General features: G+C 37.5%; 2 protein-coding genes across 2 annotated transcripts; both read right to left on the bottom strand.

Annotated features, from left to right (window-relative positions):
- Positions 1-4,570: 4,570 nt before the first annotated feature.
- LOC139723670 (muscarinic acetylcholine receptor M4-like) lies at positions 4,571-5,962 on the bottom strand. Its single transcript, XM_071634896.1, has one exon. The coding sequence runs from the start codon at positions 5,960-5,962 to the stop codon at positions 4,571-4,573; it is 1,392 nt and encodes a 463-aa protein (XP_071490997.1).
- A 5,586-nt stretch (positions 5,963-11,548) lies between these two features.
- On the bottom strand, positions 11,549-12,181 carry LOC139723669 (muscarinic acetylcholine receptor M5-like). Its single transcript, XM_071634895.1, has one exon. The coding sequence runs from the start codon at positions 12,179-12,181 to the stop codon at positions 11,549-11,551; it is 633 nt and encodes a 210-aa protein (XP_071490996.1).
- Between the last annotated feature and the right edge of the window lie 15,506 nt (positions 12,182-27,687).

Raw genomic sequence — 27,687 nt, 5'->3', positions numbered from 1 at the left:
ATCCACCGTTGAAGGGGAGGGTACGTCACACATTCAGAAAAGTAGTGTTTTCCACCGCCTGTTGCGTTTCTGCAAATAATTCTTGCTACAGCTCAGCCCATGATGAAAAGTCGTTTAAAATCACACACTACTGATTAATATTCATAACCTTTCTCACCAATCGGCGCATTTCTCGTCCCCAAGAATCCTGATGTCAGTGATGCCGCTACTTTTATGTATAAAAAGTGCTTTGAGCAACATTTACAATTACTCAATGATGCTATGATTACGCAGACTATTCATAAAAAAGAAAGAAAGAAATTAACGACCATTTTTGCAGGGACTATGATAAAAACGAAAACAAAACAATTTTGTGTAGGTTGCCTTGGGAGAAAAAAAAAGCAGAACGGTTTTTCTTTAACTTTTCATGTAATTTTTGCTTTCAATCTCCTATGAATTTTTCACCTTTTTTTTAAATTTAGTGACAATAATAATGAACTGAGGCAAATTCGATACGAATATCGGTATTGAGGTATGATTGTTGCTTGACTAATCGAGTGCACTGAAGATGTCATTGAATACAAATAATGCACAGGTGAGAGTGCGTTAGTGAAAATACTGCGCCCTCGAGGGTAGGAACTATGTACAATGGTAGATAGTGTGAGGAAAGGTTTTCTTTTCTTGATGTTTTCAAAGCAGTTCTTGTTTCCAGATTCAAGATTCAGATTTATTTTCACTTCCATCAAATAAACAAAGAAATTATATACATTGCATATGTACAGGATATTTGTAATAATTGCAGAATGTGATTTGACAAAGTACATATGAAAATGAGAAGCAGATGAAAAAACGCAATTATGCCTTTGTGAATATATACATAAAGCGTGTAATACAAGTCAACTAATGATGAGGATGGAAGTGGAGGGTCCCACTAAGAAGCAGAGCTTGTACGATATGGGACCCTCAGAAAATACACAAGACAACAATTATATAAACAAAATAAAGCGAACCGATGTCAACTGACATCAAAATAATTGGGAAGGGAAAAAGAAAGAAAAAAGAAAAAGGAACAAAACTACAGCACGTGCCATCGTGGACGCAAGCAATCTGGATTCCAAGATGTAAAATAAGTGATGAAATACAACCTGGATTGAATATAATGCAGTTCTTGTTTGTACTTGTCTGGGCAATATCATAAACATGATTGAAGATACCGATATCATGAGCGGTTCAAGAAACCTTTAACGTTGCAATGTGATTCTCGTTCAAACAGACCAAATATAACATTCATGAAAAGTGGAGAATATACTTGTCAATATTTCACTCCGTGATTATGTAATGTGCCTGCAATGTGTGTGTAAAATGATACGATACGACACATTATAAATAGTAGGAATCAAGAAGAAGAAGAACTACTGCATAGAGACTGCCAAGGCAAATAAGTATTGTGTGATTTAAACCTATGACTTTAATACCTGGGTTCTGTCACAGCAGGGGAGGTGCGCATTACACATTTTGATGATTCTACCATCATTATTAGGCTCATTATTATCTTTAAAATCCCTCCTCTACTGCCGAGGAAACATAAACACACCTGACGGAAGCCGGGGTTCTTTGATAATTCACCATCGTGTGTGAATTCATTGTATACATCAGACATGACTTAAATGTCAAAGCTTCTTAATAAGGACAAGAACATTATTAACAGTGCTTTCATGTTTTTTCTTAAGTATTCGTGATCAGAATTAAACATCAGATGGGATCTCCGAACTTTGAATTAAAATTCCGCCAAATGCTCTTCAGTCCTCGTGAAGTTCTTTCTTCAGGTTTATAGCTTCTATCGTTATTCATGAGGGATCATTCATTCCTGCGAAGCATTTTTTTTTTAATCTAGAATTTTGTATCAGTATCATCAATGAATAACCGGTTTACTAAGATGTTAACATCGTCTGACTCTTTCTTGACTATCTAAATTCTTTCCTGAGGTTTGCTCGACGAAGTAACAATAATGTATGATAGCTGGATTCCAATTAATAGCAATCGCTTTTTTAGGTACAGCTTGATAGAATAAGTAGCTACCACGTCAGGACAGAAGAAACATACGTAAATTTCGATTTGTTTGTAAACCTGTTTATTCAGTTTATCATTTATTTAACAGCCACAGTGTAGATCTGGAATGAAGAGAAGTCATACTGACAGTAAGAATTTAATACAATAATTATAACACATTATCATCACTTTTGAAATTGCATTACAAATGTTCAATTTCTGAAAATTCATATTCCGTTTTTAAAATGTCAGAAAATACACTCAAATAGGTCCCCCTTCATTATATGTTGAAAAATATGAAAGGTGTTTCGTGTTTTCCTATTGCTTCATGTTTTCCTTTAAGCCATTGTACACGTTCACATGCTAGAAACTCCAGCATTGACTAATAGTTTCATGTCTTTATTCGGATCATCGTATTTGAAAAGTACAGTTATTCATCAAGTTTGAGAAACAAACTGTGGCTGTCGAAAAACAAACAAAGACCAAGCAACATCAAGTGTTAATACTCAATCAAAAAGCAAGAAAACATTCTTGAGTTTCACACCTGTTACCTACGGTTCCTACTTCATTAATTTGAATATTTCATCAGTATAGGATCTACAAAATGAAACAATGGAATGACCCCGAAAATATATAATGAAGAGGCTACTTATTTCATGTACTATAAAAGAAGAAACACTAGTCACTGATGCCTCTATATACACGATTTGCCGATTCCATATAAGTGTATTTTCTCAGTTTCGTAATGAGGAGCAAGCTATACACGCAAGTATTTGTACTTAGCTTCAAAATGTAATTTTTTCGATGAATACTATCAACAAGCTTAGGAAATGCGACTATGTCTATTTCGTTCATCCGTTACGATCGGTTACAATGTGAAATAGACCAATTTTAAGCATCACCAGAGTTGCCAACGGGCTACGCAATGTTAAAACCTCTACATGCCTACTTCTTATTCAAGAAATCATGTGTGTTTTGTTGTCACCATGTACAAGACAAACACATAATCAGCTAATACCTCGCTTATACTGAAACTTTCACTTTGCCCTATTCTCATAGGGCTTGGGGATAAATTAGAAAACAAAGTGTACTAAATTCAAAAAGAGCTCGTGCGAGCTATTTCAATTACCTCACGAAGAGAGAGAAAGAGACAGACAGAATAAAAGATATCAAGCAATCTTGACCAAAATAAAAAAAGTAATATTATGTATATACCTAGGTATTGGCCGGTAACACAAATAAAGTAGATCGCGTCATGCAAGATATACAAGCTCCTTTAAAAGTGTGATTTAAAACAAAATCAGTTGAACTGTGAATTGAAATGATGGTGATTAGTTTTTCTTTTCGTTTATAGTACATCTGGAGGTATTATTAAATTCCTGTACGTGTAGACTATCTCTCTTGGACCGTTCCAACGGGGTCATCCCACGAGACCGACACCCACGAGTCATACAGTTCACGAGTTCGACGTTGAAAACAGGTCCATGAATCATACAGCTCACGAGTCATAGAGCCCATGAGTTTGACACAAGGTAAAAACAGCCCACGAGTTCGACAGATACAACACGGGTTTAATGTGTCGGTCTCGAGGGCCTTGTTTGCTTAGTATCGAACTCATGGGCTGTATGACTCGTGAGCTGTATGACTTGTAGGCTGTATGACTTGTGAGCTGTATGACTCATGGACTGTATGAGTCATGGACTGTATGACTCGTGGGTTTCGGTCTCGTAACGTGCACCCGTTCCAACTATACTGACTGATATCAACTCCTGACACTGCTGTCATGTCTATTGTAAGATTTTTTTTTTTTTTTTTGGGGGGGGGGGGCATCTTTACGTGCTAAGCTGCTGTGATTTCTTGCCTTGGTGAGTCTGAAAAGAAAAATATATGTGAGTGTTCCATTAATCAGCATGTACATGCTTTGTATTTACATGTCTTTTGAAGTGTAATGTTATTTGCCAACCACTTCAACGTGCAGTCTTCATCTTTCATACGGGCAAAATCTCTAAAGAATTAAAATCATTTAGCATTAAATCTCTCACACCAAATCAGCCGACTAGAGATGCATGAATTCGTACCAAACAATATGTAAATACATTTCTTCATCCCGATCTGAAAGATGATAGCATCCCAGTGTGTTTAATTTCACAGTGTGTTTAATTTTTCCTAAAAGCGCTCAGGAAACAAAACCAATAAAGAGTGAAAGAATTTCTTTCACGATGTGAAAAGTTTGTGCACATGTCTTGCATGATCACCTTAAGTTCTTTCGGCATGCACCATGGTAGTTTTATATAAACGTTCCGATAGACTTGGCACTTTATTAACGTCAAAATGATGACTAGGAAAGAATGTGCAACAGTTGGATATTTCTGTACTGTGAAACTGTACAAGCTTTCATAAAATAATTTACTTAATCAAAATGCGGGTTTTTTTTTTAATCAATTGTTATGTCTGTGACAGACAGCGTAATCATTTGCTATTATGTCATAGGAAAACACCTTTGCTCCTTGTATACCTTTGATTGTTGGAAAGCCGACCTCTGTCACTCTTTAACAAACAACTTCCTAATGGTCTGTCTAAGGAGCGGTTGGGCTAGAGTGTAGGCGAGAGGATTCAGTGTGCTGTTGCAGTAGGATATCCATCTTCCGGACTCCCGGAGTTGCACCTCGAAAGGAAGGCTGGTGAACCAGGCCGGCGCTACGGAGCGGCATATGATATTCAGGGTATTCGGTAGCCACGTCAAGTAGAGAGCGACGACTAAAAAAGCCAAAGTGCGCAATGCCTTGCTACCGTCTGAGATCCTCTTCTCGCCCTGACTTTTCGCCGCGGTGATTCCCTCTAAAAGAGGACCTGGCCGGGGCTTAGGTGCCGTTGCAGAGCTGCTCTCACCGGTGTTCACGGACACTGGGACCCGGTGGCTTACATCGGTAGAACTGAAAGCATTACATCTATCCTTGGGGACAGCGCAAGACAATGTATGCGCGCCATCGGGCGGCGAGCCGAGCACCAAACCATATTTTCCATCTGAATGCTTTCCTTGCTCTGGAGTGCCAGAAACGTCTAGATCTGTATAGGGATCCTTCTCTTTTTGCCGCCGTGCTATGATTTCTTGACCATATATGGAAGGAATGTCCTGATTCACTTCATTTGTTCTCACTTTTGTAGAAATCTTGTCCTCAGTGATCCTGGAAAGGGAAATATGATGGCTGTCTTTGAAAATTGTTTTTCCCTCCTTCTCAACTTCGGTAGCAAACGATACATGATCAACCATTCGTTTACGGCTGGCAGATTTCGCGCGGTGGACGATTTGAACAGAGAGTACTAAAATCACGCCAAATGGGATACCAGCTCGCAGGACTATGATAACGAGCATTGATGGAACATGCTCAGCATAGTTTGGATGACAAAACCCTGACGGCGAAACGCGCATGTTGGGACTAACCAAGTCCCAGATTGTGCTCAAACCCATCCACAGAGATAAAGGAATCAACCAGGTCAATACGTTGACAACTATGGCCACCTTCTTGCTCTTCTTCCGGTAGTGAAGGAGTGGGTATGCGGTTGCTATGTAACGGTCAAAGCAAATTACCACCGTCCCAAAAACCGATACGCCGGGGAGAACAAGTTGGATGCCTACGAAAATATGACAGAAAGTTTGTCCAAGAATCCACGTGCGTTCAAAAGCAAATATCGACCCACGGATGGGCATGCAAATCAAACCAACCAACAGATCTGCTAGCGTTATGTTGATGATGTAGTAATTGTTGTATGTCCGTAACTTCTTTTCATGGTAAAACGCTAGTAGGATCACCAAGTTTACTATTACGGTGATCAGAGAAATGGAAAATAGGACACCTGCTTGCCAAGAGATAGACAGCGTTGCCTTGAGAACTGTTCCTCCAGTGTCATTGATGTTACTTGAGACGTTGTTCATGGTGTCCTCACTATAATCATGTAAAGGAAATTGGATATAAATCATGATTAATTTTCCGAAACCAGCCGTCATATCATGTTGTCCTTCACAGTTCGAATAACTTCGACTGAGAAAATGCATGGCTCTATACGTACAAAGTAGAAGCAGAAATCTCAAGAAATCCCAGTATTTTTTTAAAATGAAAAGTGACATTCACCGATTGTCAGCTCCCAACGTGCCCAAAGCGTTCTTAGTTTCTTTTTTTTAACCACTGCATAGTAAAGTTAGGAATTTCTCGATCAAAGGTATGTATATTCCACCTTGTTAGTGAACAAGGTACTAATCGCTAGAATTTGCAAATTAAGGGAGCAACCTAACACCAGATGATGTAATTTCCTGTAAAGTATGAATATATTTCCACTAATTTAGCTATCTAGAAATTATCAAATCGTAGTACTTACACCACATAAAGTTTTTGAAGAATATCGGACATAAAACATGACACTTTGAACGAATAAAGCCATAAAATGACTCTTCATTACTTCAAATGAAAATCTCGGCAGCTAGTAATCGTAATTGAACTTTTCCTACAAGTTCAAGTTCACACTTTTTCTAGTTCATATTTTTCATAACAGATCTTGATGAAAAACAATGTAGTATATACCATATTAAAGGTAATTTAATAGGCTATCAAACCAGTTGGTCAATATAATGTAAAATTCTACCCATGAGTGAACACATTAGCTTCTGTTCGCAAAGGCACAAAAGTAAAAATTTGAAAAATTGACATGTCTTTCATTTGCAAATGCCCTTCAAGGTAGAATGATAACAAAATACTAGTTTAAACAATGAGACCTGAATGAAATAGCAAAAATAAGTTTCCGTTCTCTTTATCTCAATTATAACCTTAAACAAAATAAAAGCGGAAACTAAAGGAGGAAAATAAGAATTTTTGTAAACTCAAACTTCAAAATAATGACATGGGAAGTAAGGGTACAATGATGATTTAATGAACAGAATATGTATGTGTATTTCATTCTTTTGATTTAGTAATTTTTGAGGAATTCATGACACAAGTTCAAGAACCAAATATTATTTACAATTTTCCTAGTTTGAGAAATCAATTCAAATTCCTACCATTTCTTGTTAATACTGCGTCTCCTCTCATTCCATTTGAATTTGGATTTGACTGAAGATTCTTCATTTTCCTCCTATATTTTAGCCTTTATTGATGTTTTGAGCTTCAAAGATATTATAAAGATCATATTTCGACTGTTGCAACGCAAGTCATGTTTTATTATTGTGTTAAATTGGTCTTTTCCTCTTATTGTTACATGAGAGCACTTACACATGAATGACATCTTGTTAATTTCTAAAATTATTACTTTTGTGCCTTTGAAGAGAAAAACAAAGTTGTTCAATCATGCGTAAAGTTTTATTTTTATTGACCTACCAGGTTAAAAGGAAAACCGTTAATCTGGTATAAAATACATTAACATCTAGCCAAATACTCTATGTAAAATATAAACTTGAAAAAGTGTTTACTTTCCTCCTTTTTAGGCTGAGTGTATATCATGTTAGAATCATAATCAATTGAGATGATAGAAAGATACCAAAAGTTCGCGATTAAGAATTAAAACAGAAATGCACACCATCAACCACAAATCCATGCAAAGTGTAAATCATACCTGGTATAGAAGTTCTAAGAAGAGCAAAACTTGTGATATCGCTGTAAACTGTCAAATCAGAGAGGCCGGGAGAGTAGTGAAGGATCGACTGAGCTCATGGTGTCTCGGGGAAACGTATTATACATCCTGTCCTCTAGAATTCGCTTCAAAAATTATGATTTTCATCAAATATTTACCTACATAACTCTTCCATCATAATTCATACTTCCAATCTAGCGGGGAAGGGGAGGATCATACATTCAGAAAACTAATCTTTTCCGGCCTGTTGCACTTGATAATTCTTGCTACAGCTCAGCCCACGATGAATAGTCATTAATGCAACCCACTACTGATCAATATTCATAAGCTCTCTCACCAATCGGAGCCATTTGTTGTCCCCAAGAATCCTTTTGTCAATAATGCTGCTACATTTTCCATCTTAAAAAAGTGCTTTGAGCAGCATGTACAATTACTCGCTGATGCTATGATTGTGAAGATATGATTATAGATTATTTGCCTTTTTCCAGGGACTTTGATAAAAAGATAACTGTCGTGTAGGTTTCCTACGAAAAAAAAAACCCTGAACATTTTTTTCTTTTCATTTTTAACTTTTGCTTTCAATCTCCTAAGAATTTTCCATCCCTCGTCTCGCTACTTGTTGACTACTTGTTGCGCATGGATTAATTCAATATAAATTTCGGTATTAACGGTATGATATTGCTTCTCGACTAATCGAATGCACTGAAGACATGCTATTGAAGGTATAGCAGCACTTGTTTAGATCATCCGATGTATTTTTCATCCATGTATCTACACTCTTTATCATGATATGCGAGCTAGAGTTGATTCTCTCTTTCGTTATAATAAAAGCGCAATGTCTTCACGTATATATGTGAACATATTTTATGTGGAATATAAAGTTTGCACTCTATGCATTTTGAACTCCTCACCTATGTTCAAATTGCCATTATCATATAGATATTGTAACACCCACACCTTAAACAAGTAATAATACACACAAAAACGAATCCACGTGTTCATTGTGTGAGACAACGTTTCTCTTTTCGTGACTTTTTCAAAGTAGTTCTTTTTTAGACTTGTCTAGCCAATAATGATATCATCATACACATTATTGGAGATACCTTTCATCAGCGGTTTAAGAAACCTTTATCGTTGCAATGATTCTTGTTCAAGTAGACGAAAGACAATAAAATAACACATAATAACAATATAATGCATAATAAAGTGGAGAATATATGCGTGCCAATATTGTACTCTATAATTATGTAATGTGCATGCAAAGCGAGTGGAATTAGATGCGATACATCACTTCTATCAATTTTTGGCAGAAATCGGGATAACTACAATAAGTAAGACTGCAAGGCAATTTCGTCTGATTTTAATACATTTTTCTTTTGCCCTTAGGAAAGCACAAATATACGATTATATTTTTTTTAGGTACAACTTGATATAATAATTAGTTAAATGCGTCAGGGCTGAAGAAACATCAGTGAATTGGAAAATAATAGCAAACCGTTCTATTCAAAATATATCTACAGTAAATGATGATAATCAAAAAGTTTATATACAGTAAATTATAACAACAACAAACAACGTCCTGCGTTCTGTCCAAGTATAGATTTCGAATGAAGAGAAGTTATACTGTCTTTTTAATACGATATAATAAATTAATATCACTTCTGCAATCGCATTCCAATTTCTAGATATCTATATGTCGTTCACACTCTAAAGCACAGATGTCATCAAATATTCTCTGAGTGTCATGGTAATAACCCTGTCTGTATAAACAACTGTATTAACACTGATTGGAATCAAACTCATACCAAATAGGTCGCTTTCATATTTGAAAAGTTTGAAAGTGACTCAAGTTTCCCTATTGCTTTATTTTATTTTCCCTTTGAACCATAGAACAGCTTCACATGAGAAGAGCTCAAGCATTATTTCCATGTCTTTATTTTAATCGTCTTAAGGTAGGCCGACAATTATTCATCAATCGTGTATTGAACATAATACTGTGTCTGTCGAATAAAAGTATCAAGTATTTGAACTCAATCACAAAAGCGAAATATTGTTTTTCTCATTGGACACTTTTGTTACCTGCGGTTCTTGATCAATCAATTTATATTTCAATTATTGGGTACTACAAAGTCAAACTATGACCATGATGACAAATGATCTCGAAAAGTTATTATGAAGAGGCCAGATTTTACTTGTACTATAAAATAAGAAACAATGATCACTGATGCCTCTGTTTCGATTTTCTGATTGTTTTGAATGATTGAGTTCATTTTCTGGGTTTGTTGATGAGGAGGAAGATATATTTATGTAAGCAGCAGCGTTAAAACCTGTAATTTCCCACTATCTCCCCAATATGTTCCTATAATATGACCACGTAAAGTACAAACAATAACGATCTTACGTCGCTTCTACTGAAATATAAAACGTTGACAAAGAACTTGAGGATAAATCAGAAAACAAAGTTAACTAAAATGTCAAATAGAGCTAGTATGAGATGTTTTACAGAGCGCATGGACAGAGAGAGAGAAAGCTTTTACCGAGCAAATATTTAAAAAGAAAGTTTCATGTACGTAGGTAGAGGCCGTTGATAATGATGTAAATCACGTCAGACAAGTTCCTTTAAAAGTGTAACTATGTAGCACTGATGACGATAGTTTGCATTTGTTTGTTTGTTTGTTTTTTTACCATCCATATCTAGATTTATGTAACTCATGTATGTGTAGACTGTCCCTTTGGGATCATTTCAACCATACTGACTGATATCAAATCTTGTCACTATCATGACTATTGTAAGATTCTGTGCCTATTTACTTGATAAGCTGCGGTTAGCTCTTACCTGAGTGAGTTTGAAAAGAAATTTGTTTGTGAGTGCTTTATGTATCAAGCATGTACGAGCTACATGTGGTTTGTATTTACATTTTTACATTTACATTTGAAATGTAACGTTCTTTGTCTAACCACATCAAGGTGCTCTTTCGAGCATTTATGAGTGCAAAAGCTCCGAAAAAAATAATTTAGCATTACATGTCCCTCACCGAAGCAGCATGCTGTGGGGTTTCATGAAGCCGCTCTAAACGAAAAAATGTATATAATTTTCTGCATCGCAATCCGTAACATCTAACAGTAGAGACTAGATAGTGTCTTGAATTTTGCGTAAAGGCCCAGGAATGAAGACCAAAACAGTGTGAAGTTTGTTTAACGATGTAGAAGAGATTGATTAAATCTTTTGCCAACGAACTGTAAGTTCTTTTGGCACGCACCATGGTAGTTTTCTTTAACAGAAATGCCTTTCAGCATGTTCAGTAGACTGTATGGATAGATAACCTAAATGATAATAGTTGGTGGGTAGAACAGAAAAGTATTTGGATAAATCCGTGTTGTGAAACTACAGAAGATTTCAAAGAGTTACTTTATAGATATACAAACCATTCGTTGGTAGCTAGACAAAGAACTGATAGAAATGAAATGCATTATGAGTATTCCATTACCAAGGTGTCACCTGAAATTATCAATTACCAAACATTCTAACAAGACGCATTCAAGCATTTACAATACAATTCTCAAAATTACGCATTGGCTTTGTGTTAAATATCAAAATGTGTCCTGTCCTTGGCTAAAAACCTGGGTACATTTAACGATTACAAGAAATTAGGTATGCCGTGTTGTAGGTCGTACATACAGTTACATTCTATCGTTATGAATGCGTGCTATTATTCACATCTATCATCTGACTCTCGTGAATGATCCAAAGTTACAGCGCAGTAGTTTGTTTGTTTGTTTTTCAATTGCTATGTCCGTTACAGACCGCATATCTTTTCCTCTTTTTTTTTTTTGCTTTTACCCCTCAGCAAAAACGCATTTGCTCATCATATCCTTTTGATTATTGCATAGCCCATTTGTGTCAAAATTGGCACTTTTTACAAAACATCTTCCTGATGGTATGTCGGAGCAGCGGCTGGGCTAGAGTGTAGGCGAGAGGATTCAGTGTGCTGTTGCAGTAAGATATCCATCTTCCGGATTCCCGGAGTTGCACCTCGAAAGGAAGGCTGGTGAACCAGGCCGGCGCTGCGGAGCGGAGTATGATATTAAGGGTATTCAGGAGCCATGTCAAGTAGAAAGCGACGACTAAAAAAGCCAAAGTGCGCAAGGCCTTGCTACCGTCTGAGATTTTCTTCTCGCCCTGACTTTTTGCCGTAGTAATTCCCTCCAGAAGAGGATCTGGCCGGGGCTTAGGTGATGTTACAGAGCTATGTTCATCGATGTTCATGGACACTGGGAGCCGGCAGCTGTGGCTTACATCTCCAGTAGAACTGAGAACAGTACATCTATCCCTTGGGACAGTGCAAGACCATGTATGCGCGCCACCAGGCGACGAGCCGAGCACCGAACCAGGTTTTTCTTCTAAACGCCTTCCTTCCTCTGGAGTGCCAGAAACGTCTACATCATTGGGGGCAGCGTTCTCTTTTGGTCGCCGTGCTATGATTTCTTTGCCATAGATGGAGGTTATGCTCTGCGTTCCTTCCTCTGTTTCCATTCTTGAAGAAATCTTGTCCTCAGTTATACTGGGACGGGAAATATGATGGCTGCCTTTGAAAATTGTTTTTTCCTCTTTTCCGGCTGTGGTAGCAAACGATACGTGATCAACCATTCGGTTTCGACTGGCAGATTTTACGCGGTAGAAGATTTGAACGGAGAGCAATAAAATCACTGCAAATGGGATACCAGCTCGCAGAACTATGATAACGAGCATCGATGCAACATGCTCAGCATAGTTTGGATGACAAAATCCTGAAGGCGCCACACGCATATTGGGACTAACCAGGTCCCAAATTGTGCTCAAACTCATCCACAGACATAAGGGAGTCAACCAGGTAAGTACATTGACAACTATGGCCACCTTCTTGCTTTTCCTCCGGTAGTGAAGGAGTGGGTATGCGGTTGCTAGGTAACGATCAAAACAAATGATCACGGTCCCGAAAACTGAGACTCCTGGGAGAACTTGATTGACGCCTGTGAAGATGTAGCAGAAAGTTTGTCCAAGAATCCACTTGCGATCAAACGCAAACATAAGCCCACGGATGGGCATGCAAATCAAACCAACCAAGAGATCTGCTATCGTTATGTTAATGATGTAGTAATTACTATAAGTCCGTAATTTCTTTTCATAGTAGAACGCTAGTAGGATCACCAAGTTTACTATCACGGTGGTCAGAGAAATGGAAAATAAGACACCTGCTTGCCAAGAGATATCCAGCGTTGCCTTGAGAAATGTTCTTCCAGTGTCATCGATATTACTAGAACCGTTATTCATGGCGTCCTCACTGTATCAAATTGGAGTAGAAATGATCAATATTGATATTCCACAATCAGCTTTGATATCATTTCAACGGAATGTTCGGATATTTTAGAATAAAAATATGGCACAAGTCAGAGTAGAAGTGAAAATCGGGAGATGTCCATATCTTATTCAGAAAAAGAGAAATAATAGTCATCAATTTTCTGTTTCTATGGTATTTTCCACAAGATGTATAGAGTCCAGGCCTTTTATAGTCAAAGGTATTATGTGTATTACACCAATGCACGTCGTTTAGAATAGTGTACGAGGTTTGAATTTTTGAGGTTAGACTCTTGTAATAGACGTGCCGAAAAGATGACAATCCATTATTTCAAATTATCATCTTAGAAACCAATAATCGTTTTAAACGTTAAATGTTGTATCATTTAAGCTGGAATAACAGAGACATCACACAATTCACCTCCACAGTCTAGAATGTGGTCTTTGATTTCGGGAATTAGAATTGAAACACGAGAAAAAAATAATAATCACGTCAATGAAATAAAAAAAAAAGATAAATAAATCCATCAAGCAATCATACCAAATTCAGCAATCCTCAGAAGAGCAAAACTTGGAGCATGGCCGTAAAGCGTTGTCACTAAGAATAACGGGTGTTGCCTTGGAAAGTGGAGGAACGTAGAACGTTGAGAAGCATTTTGTAAGCTCATGATTTATGGGGAAGCGTATTTAACTTCCAACGTGCATACAATTGCAGTGATAATTGGGATATACCTAAAATACCTACATACCTCATCCACCACAATCCATTTTCCGATCCAACCAATGAAGAAGCAGGAAAGGGAACGTTCATACATTAAAGCAAACAGATGTTAGAATTTAGTTGTCTCTTCTGGCCTATCATATCTCCGAAATAATTCTTGCTATTAAAAGCGCAGCCCGTGATGAATAATCATCAACTATAACATTCTATGAATTAATATGTATAACCTGTCTCACCAGTCAACATCATTTCTTCTTCCCACATATCTTTATCACTGTTGACGGTACTTTTACCCATAAAAGGGCCAGTATGTGCTTTTAGCAGCATGGAAAATTGTATTGTTTTGCAGACTATTTGCAAAAGTAGCTTATCGACCACTCTCATCTTCTTTTTATTCAGATTTTCACTTTCGTTTTCGATCTCCTCCTCAATGCCTAAGAATTTTTTTCCATCTCTTGTCTCGCTACTCCGTGATGTTGGTAACAATAATATTTGCATTGACTTCGGTAAATTCGATTTGAGTTCTAGCTGCCTAATGAAAAGCATGAAGACCATAATGATATTCGAAGGCAGTAGCATTTGGTAGAATATTCCGTTATATTTTTGTTTCTGGGGAGCAAAATTGAATTCTCTTCGCTGTTGCAATGAACGCACATTGTAGACGCACAGTAGTTTGTGTGGAATATCTGTCGATTGCAAACTATGCATTTCGTGATCCACTCCTGTTTTTTTTTTTCAAAACACTATCAGTCTACATATCGTCGCATCCGCACCACAAACAAGGACACAAACACACCACACACACACACACACACACACACACACACAATATGTCCACCTGTTTATGTTTTCAAGGCAATTTTCTTTCTACACTTGTTTAGACTATATCCTGTAAGTTGACATCACAGAAACATACCAAATTCATCTCCACAGTCTTTAATGCATCTCTTGATTTCGCAATTTAGAATTAAAACAGTGTCATGAATAATGCATTTGAACAAACAACAGGATGCGGCCTGTTCGGCCCACGCTGGAGAACAGGATGGATCGAGACGGAGGACGATGGAGCTTGAGGCGAGGGGAGGAATAAAGTTTTGTTGAACTTACTTAAGTCTAGTATGGAGGTGGTGATTTGTTTGTTGTTTGGGATGTGTGACATGTTGGTGTGCCACCAATATTTTCCTCCCTACCGTAATAACAGGAATGCAATGTGTCAATCATGCCTGGTTTAGAAATTCTAAGAAGAGCAAATGTGTGATATCGCCGTAAACCGTCAAAGAGGTCGGGAGCATAGTGAAGCATCGACTAAGCTCTTGGTGTCTCAGGGAAATGTATATTTAACATCCAGTCCTGAGGAATTCCCTGCAAAAGTTATAATTTACACCAATTCGTTTGATAAATAGTGATTATGTTAGTAATAGGAACATTGAAACTTTTACGTGTTGTTTATTTCATATAGACGGATAGCGACTATAGTAAACTAAAATACAAAATGAATGGCACAGTTACATTTGGCTCTTTTGGAAAAAACAATGACAACATGCGCGACTTTCCCAGGGTTCCGTCGGAGCGCGAAGGGGGGGGGGGGTTCCATTGAAACTTGACCCGACTTCTGTGAATAATTAATAACCATTTTTGTAACCAAAGACATCTAGATTTTATACGCTGTTCATTTTCTTTTTAGTGCATAAACCTCTTCAAGGACTCTCCAAAGTTTCATCGTGATAATGGTGTCTGTCAAGACAACTGTATACCATAAAGTGGAATCAAACTCACACCAAATAGGTCACTTTCATATTGTGAAATATTCGAAATGTGTGTCGTGATTCATTTTATTTTCCCTTTGAGCCATTGGACACGTACACGTACCAGAAGCTCGATTGTTACTGTCATGTCTTCATTCGAGTCATCGTATTTCAAAAGTACCCGAATTCATTAACAATATAGTATAGAACGTAGTGTGACTCTTAAATAAAAAACAAGCAACATCAAAATTAATTCTATTACTCAGTCAAGAAAGAGAAGAATTTTTTTAGTCTTACACTATACTGTTCCCTACGATTCTTACTAAATCAATATGCATATTCTAATCAATATATATAGGGTCTACCAAAAAAAAAATGAATGGCTCCGAAAATCTATTATGTAGAGGCTGGGTATTTAGTGTAGTATATAAAAAGAAACATTGACTACTGATACCTCTGCACACGATTTGCCAATTCCATATGAATACATGCTTTTCCCCACTTTCTTAATTGGGAGGAAGCTATACATGTCAGTATTTGTACTTAGCTTAAAAGTGTAATATTTTCCGCTCAATGGATATAGATAACAAGCTCAGGAATTTTTTTTAAATCAATTTTAATCATCACCAGAGTTGCCAACGGGCTACGTAATGTTAAGACCTTTAATGGCCGACTTCCTATTCAAGAAATCATTTGTGCTTTGTTATTCTTAAAATTACGTCAATGTGACCATGTACAGTCCAAAAAGTAATCAGCGTGTTTCGCTTCTATTGAAACTTACACTTTGCCCCTTTAATAAAAGGCATGGGCATGGGGATTCATTAGAAAACAAAGCATACTAAATTCAAATAGAGCTTCGACGAGCTATTTCAATCTATTTTTGAAAGATCTCGCAAAGACAGAGAGAGAGAAAAAAAACTTTACCGAAAAAATCTTGAATTAAAAAAAAATGACATGTACGAATTTGACGTTGACACAAATAGAGTAGATCACGCCATGTAAGATTTATAATCTCATTTGAAAATAATGACCCAAACAAAAATCAGTTGTGGCGCAAATTGTAAAAGTGCGATAGTTTTTTTTTATTCTAACTCCTGTACGTGTAGACTATACATCTGAGATTATCTACTGACTGATGTCATCTCTTGTCATTAGTGTCATGACAATTGTAAGATTCCTTGCCTAATCACTTGCTGAGCTATACGGTTATTTCTTACCTGAGTGAAATTGAAAAGAAATCTGTTTGTGAGTGTTTACGAATCAGCATGACATGCTTTGAATTTAAATGTCCTTTCAAGTGTAACGTTTTATGTCAACCACATTAGCATACTGTTTCGAGCTGTTATGTGTGCAAAAATTGAATACATTTTAGCATTACAACTCCAATATCAAATCAGCCTACTAGAGTTTCTTGAATCCGTACTTCAAACAAAATAGTGTAAATACTTCAAAACTATGCTTTGCCTTTTTACTATCAAAATATGTCCAGTCCCGTTGTATTTGACTAAAAACAAAAGTACACAGTAAGTCTGCCACGCTGTAATAATACAGAAATTAGCGTTAAGAATGCAAAATATGTATGAACTAGAACATGCCGGACTTAATTTCTTGCAAGTATACTCAGTATTTTTATAGTCAATACAACAGTATACTGGGCAAGTTCTAACAATAAAAAAGCAAAGCGTAGTTTTGAGAATTGTGTTGTAATGGTTTCAATGAACCTTTTGTCAAATCTTTTGTTATTGACGCGCATTGTATTTACAGTGTATATCAATCTTTTGTCTAGCTATCAATGAATAGCTTTGATATTCAAAAAGTAGATTCGATCACAGAAAATAGATGTGTAATTATAGATATGTATTATTTGACACTCACGAAATAACCACAATTTACCTCGCAGTACCATTTTCTGCTGTCGTTGTGTTTATGACAAACCGCATAAAACTATTGGTTATTATGCCACAGCAAACACCTCAGCTCCCTGTACACATTCGATTGTAACATAACCGGTCTCTCTCTCGAGATTAATTATCTTTACAAAACATCTTCCTAATTGTTTGCCTTAATAGCGGCTGGGCTAGAGTGTATGCAAGGGGATTCAGTGTGCTGTTGCAGTAAGATAGCCATCTTCCCGACTCCCGGATATGCACAGCAAAAAGAAGGCTGGTGATCCAGGCCGGTGCTGCTGAGCGGAGTATAATATTCAGGGTATTCGGTAGCCACGTCAAGTAGAGAGCGACGACTAAAAAAGCCAAAGTGCGCAAGGCCATGCTACCTTCTGAGATCCTCTTCTCGCCCTGAATTTTCCCTGAGGTGATTCCCTCTAAAAGAGGACCTGGCTGGGGCTTAGGTGACGTTACAGAGCTGTGTTCATGGATGTTCATGGACATTGGGAGTCGGTAGATGTGGCTTACATCAGTAGAGGTGAGAACATTACATCTATCCCTTGGGACAGTATGCGCGCCATAGGGCGACGAGCCGAGCACCAAACCAGGTTTTTCTTTTAAACGCCTTCCTTGCTCTGGAGTGCCAGAAACGTCTACATCATTGGGGGCAACCTTCTCTTCTTGTCGCCGTGCAATGGATTTTTGACCATAATATGGAGGTTATGTTGTGCATACCTTCCTTTGTTTCCACTTTTGAAGAAATCTTGTCCTTAGTTATACTGGGACGGGAAATATGATGGCTGCCTTTGAAAATTGTTATTTCCTCCTTTCCGATTGTGGTAGCAAACGATACATGATCAACCATTCGGCTTCGGCTGGCAGATTTTACCCGGTAGGAGATTTGAATGGAGAACAATAAAATTACGCCAAATGGGATACCAGCTCGCAGAACTATGATAACGAGCACTGATGCAACATGCTCAGCATAGTTTGGATGACAAAATCCTGAAGGCGCCACACGCATATTGGGACTAACCAAGTCCCAGACTGTGCTCAAACTCATCCACAGAGATAAGGGAGTCAACCAGGTCAATACGTTGACAACTATGGCCACCTTCTTGCTCTTCTTCCGGTAGTGAAGGAGTGGGTATGCGGTTGCGAGGTAACGATCAAAGCAAATGATCACGGTCCCGAAAACTGAGACTCCAGGGAGAACCTGATTGATGCCAGTGAAAATGTAGCAGAAAGTTCGTCCAAGAATCCACGTGCGGTCAAACGCGAACTTAAGCCCACGGATGGGCATGCAAATTAAGCCAACCATCAGATTTGCTATCGTTATGTTAATGATGTAGTAATTGCTGTACGTCCGTAATTTCTTTTCATAGTAGAACGCTAGTAGGATCACCAAGTTTACTATCAATGTGGTCAGAGAAATGGAAAATAAGACGCCTGCTTGCCAAGAGATATCCAGCGTTGCCTTGAGAACTGTTCCTCCAGTGGCATCGATAGTACTCGAACCGTTATTCATGGCGTCCTCACTATATCAAATGAGAGTTGAAATGATCATTATCAATATTCCACAACCAGCTTTAAGATCATTTCAACGGCATCCGTGAACGTTCGCATATTTTAGAATGAAAAATATGGCTCTATAGGTACAGAGTAGAAGCGAAATCGGAAGACCTTCATGTCTTATCCACACACAAAAAAAAATAATAGTCATCGATTGTTAGTTCCCAGGGGTTTTTATCACAAGATGTATAGAGTCCAGGCCTTTTGTAATTAAAGGTATATGTGTATATTTCACGTCGTTTAGAATAGTGTACGAAGTTTGAATTTTGAGGTATGACTCTTGTAATCAACGTGCCGAAAAGATGGCTATATGTCATTTCAAATGAACATCTTTTAAAGCAATAATTGTTTGTAAACGTTAAATATTCTATCATTTCAGTTGAAATAACAGAAACATATACACAATTTATCTCCACAGGCTAGAATGCCGTCTTCGATTTCGCGAATTAGAATTAAAACATGAGTGCTCATCAGATATAAAAATAAATACGTCAATTAAACCCCCCCAAAATAGATAAATAAATCCATCAAGCAATCATACTAAATTCAGTAAACTTCAGAAGAACAAAACTTGGAGCATGGCAGTAAACCGTTGTCATTAAAGATAACAGGTGTTGCCTTGTAAAGTGTAGGAACGTAGAACGTTGAGAAGCATTTTGTAAGCTCATGATTTATGGGGAAGCCTATTTAACTTCCAGCGTGCCTACCACTGCAGCAATAATTGCGATATACCTCAAACACCTACATACCTCTTCCACCACAATCCATTTTTCCGATCCAACCAATAAGGAAGTAGGAAAGGGAACGTTCATACATTAAAGGAAACAGATGTTATAGATTTTAGTTGTCTCTTCTGGCCTATCATATCTCCGAAATAATTCTTGCTAAAGCGCAGCCCGTGATGAATAATCATCAACTACAATAACTCGCAATGAATTAATATTCATAACCTGTCTAACCAATCAACATCATTTATTCTTTCCATATATCCTTATAACTGTTACCGGTACTTTTATCCATAAAAGGGTGAGTATGTGCTTTTAGCAACATGGGATATTGTATTATTTTGCAGGCTATTCGCAGGAATAGCTTTGTATCGACCACCCTTATCATCTTTTTACTCAGATTTTCACTTTCGTTTTCAATCTCCTGCTCAATGCCTAACAATTTTTTCCCATCCCTTGTCTCGCTACTCCGTGATTTAGTGGCAATAATATTTGCATGGACTCGGGTAAATTCGATTTGAGTTCTCGCTGCCTTATGAAATGCATAAAAAACATGATGATATTTAATGGCAGTGGCATTTAGTAGGATCGTCCGTTATATTTGAATTCGGGGAGCAAAACTGGATTCTCTTCTCTGTTGCAATGAATGCACGGCAGTTTGCATGGTTTGTTTGTAATATCTGTCGATTGCAAACTCGATGCATTTCGTGATCCTCTGTAGCTGTTTTTCTAAATACTTTTAGTCTACAAGTAGTCGCATCCGGACCACAAGTAAACACACACACACGCACAAAATGAATCCACCTGTTTATCAAGTATGAAATTGATTTCATGATATGTTTTCGAGCCAATTTTGTTTTTGTATTTGTTTAGAATGGGTGAAGTGAGATTGTAATTTGAGATCACAGAAACGTGCCAAATTCATCTCTACAGTCTTTAATGCATCGCTTGATTTCGCAATTTAGAATTAAAAATGTGTCTTGAATATGCATTTGTACAAAGTGGGTGTGGCCTGTTCGGCCCACGCTGGAGAAGAGGGATGGATCGAGACAGGGGATGATGGCGTTTGAGGCGAGGGGAGGAATAAAGTTTTGTTGAACTTACTTAAGTCTGGTATGAAGGTGGTGATTTGTTTGTTGTCAGGAATGTGTGGCATGTTGTTGTGCCACCAATATTTTCCTCCCTTCCGTAATAACAGGAATGCAAGTATCAATCATATATCCATTCAAAGTGTCAATGATACCTGGTTTTGATATTCTTAGAAGAGCAAGACGTGTGATATTGCCGTAAACCGTCAATCAAAGAGGTGGGGAGCATATAGTGATGCATCGACTAAGCTCATGGTGTCTCAGGAAAAATGTACTTAACATCCAGTCCTCTGGAATTCGCTGCAAAAGTAACGATTTACATCAAATAACAACTTAAAACTCTTCCATCACAATCCATACTTCAAATCCAACGGGGAAGGCGAATGTCATACATTCGGCCTGTGGCATTTCTGCACATAATTCTTGCTACAGCTCAGCCCATGATAAATAGTCGTTAATGTAACCCACTACTGATCAATATTTATAACCTGTATCACCAATCGTAGTCATTTCTCGTGCCCAAGAATCCTTGTGTCAATGATGCCGCTACCTTTTTTAACTAATATGTAATAATCTTCAAGTATAATTCTTTATTGATAGATATATCAGATTAGTGCCCGGGTATGCCCAGTCGAGTAATTTTCATCTTCATTGCAGCATTTTTTCCTCAATTTCTGTTCGCGCATCCTCGTGTCTGTACCACCTACCCTTCATAAGAAGGGATAGCGAAAAGTAATTACCATCACAAAGACATATCTTCCTTTGAAAGTGGCTGGTGATTATGCAATGAGGCACGAGTTAATTGTCTTCGTATCGGCGCGGCAGATACTGTTTGGCACGTGCTTCAAATATTTTTGAGCGGCGGCTTCGAACATAGATCAAAGGGAATAACTCTGTTGTCACTCCATCTCTTCAACCTCCTTGGTATAGTAAATTGCTTCTTGACTTGCCGAATGCACTAAAGACGTTATGTTATTGAAGGCGGCAGCACTTCGTAAGATCATCCGATCTATTATTCGTTCAGGTATCTACACTCTCTAACATACGCGAAGGAGATTTGATTCCCTTTTTCATTGCAGTAAAAGCGCAATGTCTGGACGTATGTGGATATACTTTGTATTGAATATCTACCGTTTGCATTATATGCATTTCTGACTCCACACCTATTTTCATATTAGTATTATTACAAAATTATTGTAACACCAACACCTCAGACAAATATTTATACACATGGTGTGAGAAAGCGGTTTTTTTTCTTTTCATGATGTTTCAGAGCAGTTCTTTTTAGACTTGTCTGAACAATTCCATAGGCACGATTAGAGATATCAAATGAACGATTTAAGAAGCCCTTTCATATTTTGAAAAGTTTGAAAGTGTCTCAACTTTTTCTATTGCTCCAATTGATTTCTCATCTAAACCATCGCACAGGCACACATGCAATTAAGAGCTCAAACATTTTTTTCATGGCTTTATTTGAATCGTCACATTTCAAGGGTAATCATTTAATCTTGTATAGAACATTAAACTGTGCCAGTCAAATAAAAGCAAGCAAAATCAAGTATTGGTATTCAATCACAAATGCGAAACATTTTTGCATAAAGCACTTCTGGTACCTGCGGTACTTTCTAAATCAATTTTCTTATTCTAATAGTCGGGTACTACAAAGTCAAACAATGAAAAATAATCCAAAAAATCCATTATGAAGAGGCCAGATATTTCGTGTACTATAGAATAAGAAACACTGATCACTGATGCCTCCGTATTATACTTGATTTGTTGATTGTTTAAATGAATAAATACATTTTTCTCAGTTTGTTGATGAGGACTAAGATATCAATACAGGCTCTTAAAGTACAATTTTCACCGAGTAAACAATTAACAAACTCATTGTAAAATGCGATTACTTTACATGATGTATATTTTGCTTAGCTTTAACGATGCGAAATATACAGATCAATACATTGTAATTGCATTTGTAATCATCACCAGAATTGCAAATGAGCAACCCACTGTTAAAACCTACAGTGTCCCACATGTTACGAGTGCTTAAAGATTCTTTAAGTACGCCAATGTGACCATGCAAAGTCCAAACAAATAATCATCTTACCTCGCTTCTACAGAAACATAAAACGTTCACAAGGACTTTGGGATGAATTAGAAAACAAAGTGTACTAAAGTCAAATAGAGCTCTAACGACCTATTTCAAAGATCTCAGAAAGAAAAAGGGAGCTGTCGTTGCTACAAATAAAGTAAACGCACGTTCCTTTAAAAGTGCGATTTAAAGCAAAACTCAATAGCGCTACAAAATAATGGTAAGGATGGCGATAGTTTGATTGTTTGGGGGCTTTTTTTATCAAGATTTATCTCATTCCTGTACGTGTAGACCATCCCTTTTGGATCGTTCCCACCATACCGACTAATATTGAAACTCGTCACTATCATGACTATTGTAAGATTCTTTGCCTATTACTTGACAAGTTCCATTTACTTCTTATTTGAGTGAGTTTGAAAAGATTTTTTGTTGACGGTGTTCATACAGCAGAATGTAGGGACTACATATGCTTTGCATTTACTGTACATGTATTTTGAAGTGTAACGTTCTTTGTCAACCACATCACCATGCTGTCTCGAGCTTTCATGAGTGCAAAAACTCAGGGAAAAAAAAATAAAATCATTTTGCGTTACACGTCCCACTTCAATGAGATTTCATCAAGTCATTCTAAACAAGATAATGTAGATACTATTCCGCATCCCAGTCCTTAAAATCGAACAGTAGGAACTCGATACTGTCTTAAATTTTGCGTAAATGCCCAGTGATTAATGCCAAAAAGTGTGAAGTTTGTTTTACGATGTAAAAAGATTGAACACATCTCTTACAAACAAACCGTTCTTTCGGCATGCGCCATGGTAGTTTGACAGAAACAGAAATACTTTCCGGTATAACGGTGCTCATAGATGACCTAATGATAATAGTTGATCGGTAACACAGAACACTGTTTGGATAATTACGTTTTGTGAAACTATAAAAGATTTTATAGATTTACTTTATACATATAAAAACCATTAATTGATAGCTAGACAAAGAATTGATAGAAATAAATGCATTATGGGATTCCATTACTAATGAATCACTTCAAACTGTCAATTACCACAGATTCTAACACAACTCATTAAAGCATTTAAAACACAATTCTCAAAACCACATTTTGCCTTTGAATTGCCTTTGAGTCATGTCATGTTGTAGGTCATACACATATTACATTTTATTGTTAAAATATGTGTGCGATTATTTATAGTTATTATCTGACTCTCAAGAATGATTAAAAGTTACAGCGCAGTAGATTTTTTTCAATCGCTATGTCTGTTTTTTTTTTTTTTTTTGTTATCATGCCTCAGCATTACGTAGCCCACCTGTGTCAAAATTGGCACTTTTTACAAAACATCTTCCTGATGGTCTGTCGGAGCAGCGGCTGGGCTAGAGTGTAGGCGAGAGGATTCAGTGTGCTGTTGCAGTAGGATATCCATCTTCCGGACTCCCGGAGTTGCACATCAATAGGAAGGCTGGTGAACCAGGCCGGTGCAGCGGAGCGGAGTATAATATTCAGGGTATTCGGCAGCCACGTCAAGTAGAGAGCGACAACTAAAAAAACCAAAGTGCGCAAAGCCTTGCTACCGTCTGAGATCCTCTTCTCGCCCTGACTTTTTGCAGCAATGATTCCCTCCAAAAGAGGAACTGACCGCGGTTTATGTGTTGCAGAGCTACGCTCACCGGTGTTCACGGACACTGGGACCCGGTGGCTTACATCGGTAGAACTTAGAACATGACAGCTATCCTTGGGGACGGTGCCAGACAATGTATGCTCACCATCGGGCGGCGAGCAGAGCACCGAACCAGACTTTTCTTCTGAATTAGTTCCTTGCTCTGGAATGCCACAAACTTGTAGACCTCAGTGACCCTGGGAAGGTTAATATGATGGCCGTCTTTGGAAACTGTTTTTCCCTCCTTCTCGACCTCGGTAGCAAACGATACATGATCAAACATTCGATTATTGCTGGCAGATTTCACGCGGTAGAAGATTCGAACAGAGAGCACTAAAATCACGCCAAATGGGATACCAGCTCGCAGGACTATGATAACGAGCATTGATGCAACGTGCTCAACATAGTTTGGATGACAAAACCCTGAAGGCACCACACGCGTATTGGGACTAACCAGGTCCCAAATTGTGCTCAAACTCATCCAAATAGATAAAGGAATCAACCAGGTCAATACGTTGACAACTATGGCCACCTTCTTGCTCTTCTTCCGGTAGTGAAGGAGTGGGTATGCGGTTGCTAGGTAACGGTCAAAGCAAATGACCACCGTCCCAAAAACTGATACGCCTGGGAGAACAAGTTGGATGCCTACGAAAATATGACAGAAAGTTTGTCCAAGAATCCACTTGCGATCAAAAGCAAATATCAACCCACGGATGGGCATGCAAATGAAGCCAACCAACAGATCTGCTATCGTTATGTTAATGATGTAGTAATTGTTGTATGTCCGTAACTTCTTTTCACAGTAGAAAGCTTGTAGGATAACCAAGTTTACTATTACGGTGATCAGAGAAATGGAAAATAAGACGCCTGCTTGCCAAGAGATATCCAGCGCTACCTTGAGAACTGCTCCTGCATGGACATCGATCTTACTTGTGACGTTATTCATGGCGTCTTCACTCTAATCGTGTGAATGAAATTAGAATTAAATCATAATTGATTTTCCGCAACCAGCCTTAATATCATTCTATCCTTCACAGTTCGAATAATAACGATTGAGAAAATACATGGCTCTGTACGTACAAAGTAGAAGCAAGCATCTTAAGAAATCCCTGTATTCTCTTTCTAAGAAAATTTGACATTCATCGATTGTCAGCTCCCAAAGCGTTCTTAGTTTTTAAACACTGCATAGTAAAGTCAGGGATTCATCGGTCAAAGGTATGTGAATTGCACCTTATTAGTGAACAGAGTACTAATGGCTAGAATTTGTAAAATAAGGGAGCAACCTAACACCAGATGATGTAATTTCTTGTAAAGTAAGAATATAATTCCGCTAATTCAGCTATCTAGAAATATTCTTTTTTATCAAATCGTAGTAATGACACCACATAAAGATACGGAATAATATCGGCCATAAAACATGACTCTTTGAATGAAAAATGCCAAAAATGACTCTTCATTTCAAATGAATACCTTGGAAGCTAGTAATCGTTATTGCACGTTTCATACTATCAACTGAGATCATAGAAACATGCCAAATTCATATTCACACTCTTTAATACATCCCTTGATTTCGCAACTTCGAACGAAAATAGGAGTACAAAGTATCAATCATTAATCCATACAAAGTATCAATCATACCTGGTTTAGAATTTCTTAGACGAGCAAAACGTGATCGCAGTAAATTGTCAAATCAAAGAGGCCGGGAGAGTAGTGAGGCATCGACTGAGCTCTTATTCTCTCGGGGAAACATTTTTCAGGATTTCGCTGCAAAAGTAATGATTTAAATCAAATAATAACCTAGTTACTCTTCCATCACAACCCATACTTCCAATCCAGCGGGAAAGGGGAGGGTCATACATTCAGAAAACTAATCTTTTCCGGCCTGTTGCATTTCTGCAAATAATTCTTGCTACAGCTCAGCCATTGATGAACAGTCGTTGATGTAACCCGCTACTGATCAATATTCATAACCTTTTTCACCAATCGGAGTCATTTCTTGTCCCCAAGAATTCTAGTGTCAATGGTGCCGCTACTTTTTATTTCCGTTAAGAAATATGCTTGGAGCAACATGCACATTTACTCACTGATGCTGATACGTAAATTCTTCACACACTCACACAATATGTATGTATATATATATATATATATATATATATATATATATATATCGACGATTTTTCCATGTACTTCGATAAGAAAAAAATTGCAGAGGTTTCGTGCGGAAAAAATGAACATTTTTTTTTTCATTTCCAATTTTTCCTTTCGATCTCCTAAGTAATTTCCATCTCACTACTTATTGATTAGTGGCAGTAACATGCGTATGGACTCAAATTAATTCAATATCAATATCGGTATTGACGTTTAATACTGCTTCTCGACTTGTCGAATGCACTAAAGACATGTGTTATTTAAGGCGCCAACTCTTGGTAAGATCATCTGACCTACTATTCGTTCAAGTATCTACACTCTCTATCATACGCGAAGAAGAGTTGATTAACTTTTCAGTGCAATAAAAGCGCAGTGTCAAGATGTATGTGGATATACTCGATATATCTGCCGTTTCCATTCTAGGCATTTCGGACTCCACACCTATTTTCAAATTAGTATCATTACATAAATATTGTAACACCAGCACCTCACACAGGTATTCATACACGTGGTGTGAAAAAAAAAACAGTTTTTTTTTTCTTTTCATGATGTTTCCAAGCTGTTCTTATTAGACTTGTCTGGGCAATTCCCTTGGCACGATTAAAGATACCTCATGAGCGATTTAAGAAGCCCTTTCATATTTTGAAAAGTTTGAAAGTGTCTCGAGTTTTGCTATTGCTTCAATTGATTTCTCATTTAAACCATATCGCGCAGGTACACATGCAAAGAAATCAAGCAATTTTTCATGGCTTTATTTGAATTGTCACATTTCAAAGGTAGACCGACCATTAATCTTGTGTAGAACATTAAACTGTGCCAGTCAAATAAAAGCAAGCAAAATCAAGTGTTGGCATTCAGTCAAAAAAGAGAAACATTTCTACATTAAGCACTTCTGTCACCTGCGGTACTTTCTAAATCAATTTTTTTATTTTAATAGGTACTTCGAAGTCAAACAATGACAAATGATCCTAAAAATCCATTATGAAGAGGCCAGATATTTCGTGTACTATGAAATAAGAAACACTGATCACTAATGCCTCTGTATTATACTCAATTTGTTA

Source organism: Diadema antillarum, unplaced genomic scaffold (genome assembly GCF_040938485.1).
Source record: "Diadema antillarum isolate AM-2024a unplaced genomic scaffold, OU_Dant_1.0 scf00000197, whole genome shotgun sequence".
NCBI classification, from domain to species: Eukaryota; Metazoa; Echinodermata; class Echinoidea; order Diadematoida; family Diadematidae; genus Diadema; species Diadema antillarum.
This window is presented reverse-complemented; position numbering and strand designations above follow the sequence as displayed.

Coding starts and splice junctions, on each gene's coding strand:
- LOC139723670 (XM_071634896.1), bottom strand. CDS start 5,962: ATGAACAACGTCTCAAGTAACATCAATGACACTGGAGGAACAGTTCTC.
- LOC139723669 (XM_071634895.1), bottom strand. CDS start 12,181: ATGGAAACAGAGGAAGGAACGCAGAGCATAACCTCCATCTATGGCAAA.